The 10,603-nt window shown below is 35.0% G+C and overlaps 1 protein-coding gene across 1 annotated transcript in view; it reads left to right on the forward strand.

Moving 5' to 3' along the window:
• LOC113342256 overlaps positions 1 to 8,308 on the forward strand; it is a 31,149-nt gene extending 22,841 nt beyond the window's left edge. Inside the window, exon 3 of the mRNA XM_026586853.1 lies at positions 7,887 to 8,308. Coding sequence (XP_026442638.1) covers positions 7,887 to 8,308 — 422 coding nt within the window. The remainder of the gene's footprint in view (positions 1 to 7,886) is intronic.
• The last annotated feature ends 2,295 nt before the right edge of the window (positions 8,309 to 10,603 follow it).

The following is a 10,603-nucleotide window of genomic DNA, read 5'->3' on the forward strand; positions in this document are numbered from 1 at the left end:
TGCAAACTCACAAACTTAGCATAAAATTTCAGTTCGAAAACTTCCGCTGGTACGCGTACCCAGCCTGTCTCCTTCACCAATACCGTATGAACACATATGCACACACTTGGTTTCCGGCACATGGATTTATACACTAATGTGTGAACACGTTATATATGCTTATATCCATAGTTGATTACGTAATCTCAACTCTACATTTCAATCATTCAAATATTCTTCTATAATTTTATAACAGTCGTTATTCACAACTATCGTCATCAAAGCTATTTTCAATATTGAAACGTCATCGTGACTTTCGTCACGGGTAAAGATGAAAAGTGGTTAAAACGAAAGCTTATCAACACATATTTCGAGAAAAAGATTGGCGAGTAAACTCGGCTCGAAATAACAAATGTGTATGTATGAAAACTATCATACTTATACGATTTTGACTCAAGAGTAGGAGATAGAGTAGATAGACTTTTGAGTGATAGATAAGTTCAAGTCTCCAGATACCTTTTAGTCGGATGAAGTTCCACTGGTTCCTTGAGTAGTTCTTCATCTTCGTCAGATGATCGCCATGGAGTCTGGAGCTCAACTACACTAAAGTGTCATAAACCGAGACTTAGCTATAAGTAGTCTAGAAATCAAGACATGAAGTTTTGTCAACTAAACTTGACAAAAACGCTTGAGATAGCAAGCATGCGATTTCGACTGAGCAATGCTCTAACAATCTCCCCCTTTGTCAATTTTAATGGCAAAACTATCAATACATGTGGATTACAAAATAAATAAAACTTTGTAGCTTCTCGTCCACATGCTTGATCTCCTTGGTGCTTCAACATTACTCGAAAACTTCGTCTTTTCCAAGTACTCCCATGATTCCATAGATGTTCAATTCAACATCATAGTTGTTAAAGATCCGTAGCCATAACAATGAGAAAACAAAAGCTCTTGATCATTGTTATATAGTGTCATAGTATTATTACACAGTATCAAAGTTCTTATATCACAACTTCGACAACAATACTATGGTGATATGTATCACTCCCCCTTAGTCAATACTTTCATCTCAACATGAAAACCACTCCCCCTTACATAATGATCCGTAAAACACGTAAACCATATGTATTTGTAGTGTGAACTACATATTAATTCTCCCCTTTTTGTCAATAAAATTGGCAAAGGTACGAAAACGGATCCTAATGAAATTTCCACGGAGATGCTTCAAGACCAAAGAAAAGTACATATCAACTTGTTTAGATGCAATCATAAAGCCGAAGCTAAATGCATTCATCAAGGAGTTTATAAAGATACAAGATAACCCCTAAAATATTCCACAGCTGCACCCCCACAAAGATATGGAAATTAAGCGCAAGTTCAAAAGAACTCTCCCCCATTTGATGTCATTCCCGAAAAAACAACAAGAGCGACCTTACTTTCACAAGAAAAGAAGGATTTCTTTGGACACCAAAATTCACAAAGGAAATGATTTTGTATCCAAAATTCTCAATTAAATTAATCACCAGAGAACCCATGGTTAATTTAATCGGAACACTCAACCAAGTTAACCACAAACGAATTCATGATTAGTTTAGTTGGAAATGCTCACATAAGAATACTTATGGAGCCACACAGTATATACATAAAATATGGATCAGGGAAGATCAATACTGTGTACGGGTATGCGTACCTAAGGTGACTGATTTAACAGTTTGCAAACTTACAAACTCAGCAGAAATTTTCGGTTCGAAAAATTCCGCCGGTACGCGTACCCAACCTGTCTCCTTCACCAATACCATATGCACACACTTGGTTTCCGGCACATGGATTTATACACTAATGTGCGAACATACTATATATGCTTATATCCATAGTTGGTTACGTAATCTCAACTCTACATTTCTATCATTGAAACATTCTTCTATAATGTTATAGCAGTCGTTATTCACAACTATCGTCATCAAAGCTATTTTCAAGATTGAAACATCATCATGACTTTCGTCACGGGTAAAGATGAAAAGTGGTTAAAGAGAAAGCTTACCAACACATATTTCGAAAAAATATAGGCGAGTAAACTCGGCTCGAAATAGCAAATGTGTATGTATGAAAAATATCATACTTATACGACATTGTCTCAAGAGTAGATAGAATTTTGAGGGATAGATAAGTTCAAGTCTCCACATACCTTTTAGTCGGACGAAGTTCCACTGGTTCCTTGAGTAGTTTTTCGTCTTCGTAAGATGATCGCCGTGGAGTCTGGAGCTCAAGTACACTAAATTGTCCTAAAACGAGACTTAGCTATAAGTAATCTAGAAATCAAGACACATAGTTTTGACAACTAAACTTGATAAACATGCTTGAGATAGCAACACATGCGAGTTCGACCGAGCAATGCTCTAACATCAAGTTTGGTTGTCATATTTAGTTCTAAAACTCGAGTCACTTAATAAGTAAACTAGATTCAACTTTGATAGGTTAGACTAGAAACGATAGAACTATTGTGCTCCAGTTACTCACAAAGATCTGAAGATGGATTGAAGACAACAAGAACATTTTCCTTCAGCTTGAGGTTAGTAACTACGACTTGAGTTGTTTCATTTCTATCTTGTTTCTTTCAAATTTTAGATTGAAAACATAACATGCGAGGACATATTATTATGATCAAAGTGTCAAGGAATTCATTGAATTACGAAGTATAACGCTTATCTTTTGAACTTCGTAGATATGACATCGACATAATCTTATGAATGATGTAATGATTATGTGAATGGGTAACGGTGAAGATTTCATCCTAGGAAACAATGTTTACATTTTTTTAAAGGAAGTACATTCATGAACTTGTTTTATGAATCGAAAGGGAAATCGCTAGGCTTATTGGAATTGTTATTCATTGCATATCTTTGGATTACCAATATGTGTGAGTTAGTAGAACCGATCATAACTTGTTATGTGTCTTGGTATAACTATTCACAATGCTTGACTCATGATTTGGTATGACTAGTTTTGATTAATTAGTGTAACCGATCCTAAGTAATCACCTGAGATGGTATGATCGATTTTTGTAATTTGTGTGACCGATCCTAGTAATTGGTGTGACCAATCACAAAAGAGTTGTGTAATCGATCCTTGTAATTGGTGTAACCGATCCTGGTAACTGGTGTGACCGATCACAAGCAATACCATGAGTTACTTGAACATGTGCATAAATCTTATATATTAATTTTTCGAAGATATTCCTTGATACTCAAACCGGAATATTCCTAATATCTTTTGATATTTGGAAATATGCTTTTAATATATTAATATTCGAAAATATATTATTGTGATAATTTCATAAATGCGTTTTTAACACATTCGGAATTAATATGATAATATTTCGTATTAATATGGAAATTTTCGGAAATGTGTCTTTAACACGTTTATTATGAAAATTCAGAATTAAATATTAATGTGTTTTTAACACATTTGATATTAATAAACATATCTCTTGATTTATATTAGTAAAGTATTTTGTATGTAGCTAATATTTGGTTATCAATACAAGAGGGATTTCAGTGATATTAATTGAATATTAATTGTAAAAATAACAAAATCGAAAAATATGTATTTATTACATATCTTTGAGAATTCTCAGTTTTTGGTAATTACTTAATATTCAAACTTCATTGATCTATAAACACCTAAGTTTGCATTTCTAGCAAAATATCCTAAGAGCCAGCAAAATTAGCTTGTTGTGTTGTTACTGGTGGAGCCGTCTATTCGGAGAGGAAAATACCCTAATTAGGCGAAATCTCTTACGACCGCTCGTTTAAAGACTTTTGTGGGATCAAGAAGCTCTACGAGTACCGTTGGTGGGAAACTAGATGATTGCATTGTTATTTTAGTTTTCGATTATTGATTTGATTGACTAACGGTGGTTGAATCTTTGATTGCACCTAGTTTGTTTATTCTTGAGAACATTCTCTTCTGATATAAGGGTCACTCAAACTAGATCAAAATTTATCGTTTCTACAGATGTAAGTTTTTCTAGGTCCGTAAGATAGATTCATTGATTTTCCATTGTTAATAGACTCCATTCAGTATGACAAATCAATAAGGAATCAAGTTTGTTGTTGCAGGTTGTTACTTTGAAGATTAAATCGAAGATTAAAGACTTTGAAGATTTGAAGACTTTCATTCTTGTGTTTTCATCTTGGTGTAACTTTCTGTGACTTGATTTTCCGGGATTAAAAGGTTGTTTATTTTCGATACACATAAACCTTTTTAGATCAACAAGTTGTTTGTGATTTTATCATAAACCTTGTAATCAAGATTGATTATTTCGATAATTATTGTCTTGTTTGATCTTGTAACCGAGGAACTTGGATCTAGTAACGAGTCTTAAAATAGAAGATCTGTAACTGTGCTTTTATCATATATTTCGGTATTATGATTATAAAGTGAGTTTGGTTACCAAACAGTTTTTATTTTTACTGTTTGGAATACGATCCAAACGAATCTTGCCTTTCCAGTTGAAAGATTGGTAGAAGAAGTTATTGTGAACCATTAAAAAGATATACTAGATTTAGTCCTAAAGAGAACGCATGTTCTGCTAGGATATCTAGTATCAAATATCTATTGAGAACTTCGGTTCTGCTAAATATTATCAAAACAAGAATACTGCTGAAACTGAGTAACTAGGATTTTAGTTTACTTAGTATTGTCTACACGAAGTTGCAAGTTTACCTTTTTGCAGCGTCTTAATTCATTGAGTATTCAAATCTGGACTAGGTCCCGAGGTTTTTCTACAAGATTGTAGTTTTCCTCGTTAACAAAATTCTGGTGTGTGCTTTACTTTATCCCGCATTATAATTGTGTTTGTATTATAATTAAAGTAAATACACTTGTACGTCAACTAGGCACTTGATATTTATTCTGTAAGATTTCGATTATACTGATGCGTGTCGTAACCACAACAAATTAGTGAATATTTTTCCACTCAATTAACAAGTAATATGGTGGTAGTTAAGTTCGTTCCCACTAAGAGCAAGAGGTTTTAGTTGTCTTATAATGTCACAAAGGGGGATTTTGGTTGTAGATTTTATAAAGAAAAAGAAAGTAAACAAAGTAATTAAAAAGATAAAGTTGAAATCAATAAAAGAGACAAGATCGAAGAATCCTTATTCGTCGCAAAACAATGAGTCAAGTTATGTTCTTTTCCACTTTTTATTAGTCACAAATTATCACCAACCGTGGGATAGCAGGTTCGCTTAGCTAACCCCAAAATTCCTCGTTTCGCTGAGTAACATGTTCGCTTAGTTATCAGATTCTATTCAAAAGAACCACCTTGAGGTTCGCTTACAAGATGTAATTCCCCAAACGTACTAAACTCGGTTCGCTCGGTCCACTTTCTAGCGTTGGTTTCACACATAATTTCTCCACGGAATCCCTCCATAAGGTCTCGTGTTTTCTACTTGTGTAAAGAGTCAAGAAACGATCACGTATTCCCTAACTTCTACTAGCTTTAGGTTGAGTTAACAAATCAATCCAGCGTGCACTCTAAATAATCTATCAAACAACCATGAATGTATAAACATTCCTATTAGTAAAAACAAACGATAATCATGTGAAAACTTCGAAGTAGATTTAAAACAAAACTCAAAACATGTTAAGAACTAGGAATTCATCCTCAATCAATAAGAAAATTAGCTACTCATGCTAAGGAGTTCACACAAAGAATAAAGAAAAGAGAAGTGTTGTGTGTCTAGAGGTGTGCAAAAGTGTAAAAAAATGTAGAGAAAAGTAGAGAAATTCTCTATTTATAGGCTTCAATTTGCTTCTAATCCTCTTAGGAATAGACTCTCTTTCCCATAGCAATTCCAGATTCCATATCCTTGTCTTTGTAAAATTCTTCCACATTCTCTTCCAAATCCAAACCCAATTCTTCAAACCCATGAGTCTAGATAATTTTTCACAAATATCATCATTTTTGTTGCCCGAAAAATTTACCGGGATCACCGGAATCCGGCCTGAAACGTCACCGCCGGCCACCTGTGCTCTGTCACCCTCGACAGAATATTCTATCAAGATTTTGTTAAAGTTAATTGTCAGACTGACTGTCTTCTGTTAGTCAATGGGTCAAAGGAGGGGAGTCAGCCAAGTCAGTTAGACATCTGACTGGTCTGAATCGTCTTACTCAACTGAGTCACATGGATGGATCGGTCATCGGACTCGTCTGAAACGGTCATCACCGGCACCGAGTCGACAGAAAAATGGACAGAGTTTCCTCTGTTTTTACGACAATTCTCAGGCCGATTTCAGGCCGTTCTTAGCTCTATTTCTGCACATTTCCTATCATACATCTATTCCAGCAACTCATTCATCAATATCATATACAATCCATTACAGTAGCAGCTCAACTCATCTGAATATGTCACAGCTGCAGCATCTGTTTCATTCTTCTCATTAGAACCCAGAAAGAACCACCAACTCATCTTTGTTCTTCAAACTCAAGCCCATCGTTACACAACGACATCACTAATTCTTTTCTCTGGTTTTCAAATCGAGCTCAAACCCACTCTGTAATTCAATTTCTTCACCTTCAGCATACCCTAATTTAATCTATTGCATCTCTTAGAATCAATATCGTCTTACACAGATTAAACCCATTATTCAGTTCGATCTCAACACTCTGTCTCTTCACAGCAACCATTTGAATTTCCATTACGGCTGTAATTCTCGATCTATGTCTATTTCAGTTTCATAAATTACACGGATTTAATCTTCAAGCTACTCCATATCTTCAACTCAACAACAGAGACAATCCTCTTTTTCTTCTCTCGATTCTTCTATTTCTCGATCTCAATTTCTCGGAAGTATTAACAGCAACAACGTTAAAGACAGTCAAGTGACAAAATGTGACAGAATTCCAATATGCAGAAGTGGTGAAGGATAAGAGATTATGCAGTGAAGGATAAGAGTGTTTCTGTTATGTCACACATATGAGTCACACATGTGCAAGTGTATTAGCTGTCATAGCTGTCATAGTTAACGATTTCTATATAAAGTTGTCTTACAGCTTTTGTCTGTAACTTTATCCTTTTCTATGATTAATCAATGTCTTGATGTTATTATCATTTTCACCATGTCTTTATGGCATCAGATAGGTTAGGGTTCTTTTTTGAAACCACCATTGATCATGCAACCTGAAGCTTCTCTTCCTGAATCCTCCTTTACTTGTTTTGATATTCAAGCTTCATCTCTGCTACTAAACTGGTGATTTTCTCAATCAGAGATTGTTCGTTTTTCGATTCTTGTTTCAAGATTTCTTTTTACAGATTGTTTTCATTCGATTTTCTCGTTTGACTTCTTCTCAATCTCTCGATTGATATTACATTGTTTTTTCTTGATACTCTACTGTCTTCCTCATCACAAATCTGTGATATTCACATCAGATTTTGTTTTTCAATCTCAGATCTACTTTTAATTTCAAGAATTTTCTTCTTTCTCAAATGGAAAATCCCACAGCCACTGCATTTTCTCGTGTTCAACTTAGTCAGATTACTAATTTGTTACACTAAAACTCAAAGAAGACAACTATTATACATGGAAGAATTTGATGAATCCTGTAATTCAAAGGTATAATCTACAGAAATTTCTAAATAATACATATCCATGTCCACCTCAGTATACATCACCAAGAAATGAAGCAAATGGAGTTGAAAATCAGGCATACTCAGATTGGATAGAAGAAGATTCTACTATTATCATGTGGATCAATTCTACTATTTATGAATCTGTGATTCTGTATTTCTCAAGATGCACTACATCTCATCAGCTTTGGCTCGATATTGAAGACAGATTCTCTCGAGCTTCATCAACACATTCAATTCAAATACGTACTAAACTGCTTTCCATAACTTAAGGTGATAAATCGATTCCAGCACTTATCAATGAAATAAAGCTTTTGTCTGATCAATTGGCTGCAGCAGGTGAAATTGTTTCTGATAGGGAGCTAGTAGTAATAACTTTAAAAGCTCTTAATTCTGAATACATACCATTTGCAACTTCTATGAGACATAGAAATCCTCCAATTACAAGTATAGACTTGCATAACAATCTTCTCAGTGAAGAAACCATGGTTAGTGAAAGACTCAAAGCTCATAAGCAAGACTTAGAGGCAAAGGCTTTTGTGGCAAATAACTACAGAAATACATACAAAGGTTCTTCTAGCAGGGGTAATTACAGAGGAAGACATTCAAATGCAAGTGGTGGTTATGGTGGAAGATATCCAAATCCAGCTATTTTTTCAAGAAACAACTATGACAGAGGCACCTCTTTTTTTTGATAAGTCAAAAATTTGTATTAATAGATAACAAAATTTACAAAGTGTAATTTACAAAAAAAGAGGTCACAGCAACCCCAAAAACTTGTAAACTACTTGAAACGATAATAAGAAACATTTGGATATTCAACTGAATTTAAAAAAGGTGGTCTTCCATCATAATGTACTCCCACTTCATTAGCAAGTAGACAACCACGCTTAGCCATTTTATTCGCTGCAAAATTCGCCTCCCTAAAAGTGTGAATGAACCTTATATACGTATAATGCCTATAAATTGCCATCCATATGCTCCTTGAAAACCAAGGGATAGAAGAATTTTTGAATAAACCAAGGGATAGATATAATGATCATTCTTTTCTTCTTAATAATGTTCTTCTTGTCCCTCAAGCATCTCAAAATATTCTTTCTGCTCATAAATTCGTTTCTGACAATAATTGCTCTCTAACTCTTGATTCTCATGGCTTCTCTGTGAAGGATCAGAAATCTGAGAAGATCCTTTTTCAAGGGCTACATAGAAATGGTTTATATCCGATCAATTTCAACTCAACTCATCATGCCTACACATCTACAATAAGTGACACAACTCTTCTTCACAAGAGATTTGGTCACCCCTCTTTCCAAACAGTTCAGAAAATTTGTAGTATTTTGCAGCTTTCAAATATTTCCAATAAGCCTTTCTTCTGTAATGAATGCAAATTATATAGGTCACAAAAATTTCCTTTTCAATTATCTACTTCTATAGCTCAGAAACCATTAGAATTGTTGCATATTGACCTCTGGGGTCCTTGTTTTGTTGCTTCATTTTCTCAGACCTATCTTCAATTTCTGCTCAATTTGACTCAACAACATCGATAACTTCATGTAAAGTTCAAGAACACAGCACTGCATCTCTATCCCAGATTCAAACTAAAAACCCATCTAATTCACGATACCACCTTCATCAGTTCTGTGACAGCGCCACCAACAACAACTCTCGATCTCTCCTTCTTAATCTCTTGATTTTTCTCATTTTCGACCTGCCTCAGCTAGGTTTCACAACAGCAACCGTTGTTTAGTTTTCTTTCTTCTCAATTTCAGGGTCAGGTGCAAATGATTGAGAACTGAGAAGAGATATTTCTCAATTTAGGGTTGAACGGATACTTACACCCAATAATAATTACACCCTCTGATAAATGATAAGGGATACCCCGAATGACAACCCCTTAACCACAATTGTCTTCCCTTAATCATTCATCCAAAAGAGGGTTGCCCCTTAACATGTGGCTTGACTCCTAATAGTATTCGTCTATGAGATGACGATTTTGCCCTTTTTGTTCAAATTGGGTAATTTCTTCTTCTTTTACTCCGTGCGACTCCAGAGTACCTAATAACTCAAAAACACGCGTAAAATGCATAATTTACAAGAAAAATAGCAAAGAAAGCATAACCAATAGATATTAAATGAGGGTGTAATCTACACCTATCATATACCGAACCAATTATCAAGTGAACACTTTGTGGTAGTATTGTCTCGATTTCATATCCATAGACGATCACACAAAGTATATTGGATTTCTCCACTTGACTTTGATATTCTCACATTGTTATGCCAGTCCGGACTAATCCTATTTCAAGTGGACACTGTGTTGAAATATTCCTTGAGTGATTGTTGCTCCAATAGGTTTATACACTGTAGAGATTGAATAGGTTGTGATCAAATAAAAAGATTGTGGTGTATTTGGGTACCCTCGTCTTTTCAGAGACAGATTTATCTATCAGAGTAGACTTATTTGTGGGAGACAGATTTGTTTATAAGTCTTCGACTTTGGGTCATAGCAACTCTTAGTTGTGGGTGAGATCAGCTAAGGGAATCAAGTGCGAAGAATCCTGCGTGGTTCAAGAGGCGTAAGGAACGCGATTGTATCTTAATCGGAGTGAGACTTGGTTAGGTCTCAACTACATTCCAGTCTGAAGTTAACTTGTAGTAGGCTAGTATCTGTAGCGGCTTAATACAGTGTGGTGTTCAAATCTGGACTAGGTCCCGAGGTTTTTCTGCATTTGCGGTTTCCTCGTTAACAAAACTTCTGGTGTCTATGTTATTAATTTTCCGCATTATATTTGTTAATATAATTGTAATATCACAGGTTGTGTGTAGTTCAATCAATTGGTAAATCCGAGCTTGATTGTTGGATAGTAATTGATTGCACTTGGGCATTGGTCTTTGGTATCGTCCAAGTTATTTCTCATATCAATCGGGCTCACAGATTTCTATCTGTTCGATTGCAGATTGTATTGAGAAATTGAGATATAACTCTTTGA

Source organism: Papaver somniferum, unplaced genomic scaffold (genome assembly GCF_003573695.1).
Source record: "Papaver somniferum cultivar HN1 unplaced genomic scaffold, ASM357369v1 unplaced-scaffold_35, whole genome shotgun sequence".
Lineage (NCBI taxonomy): Eukaryota > Viridiplantae > Streptophyta > Magnoliopsida > Ranunculales > Papaveraceae > Papaver > Papaver somniferum.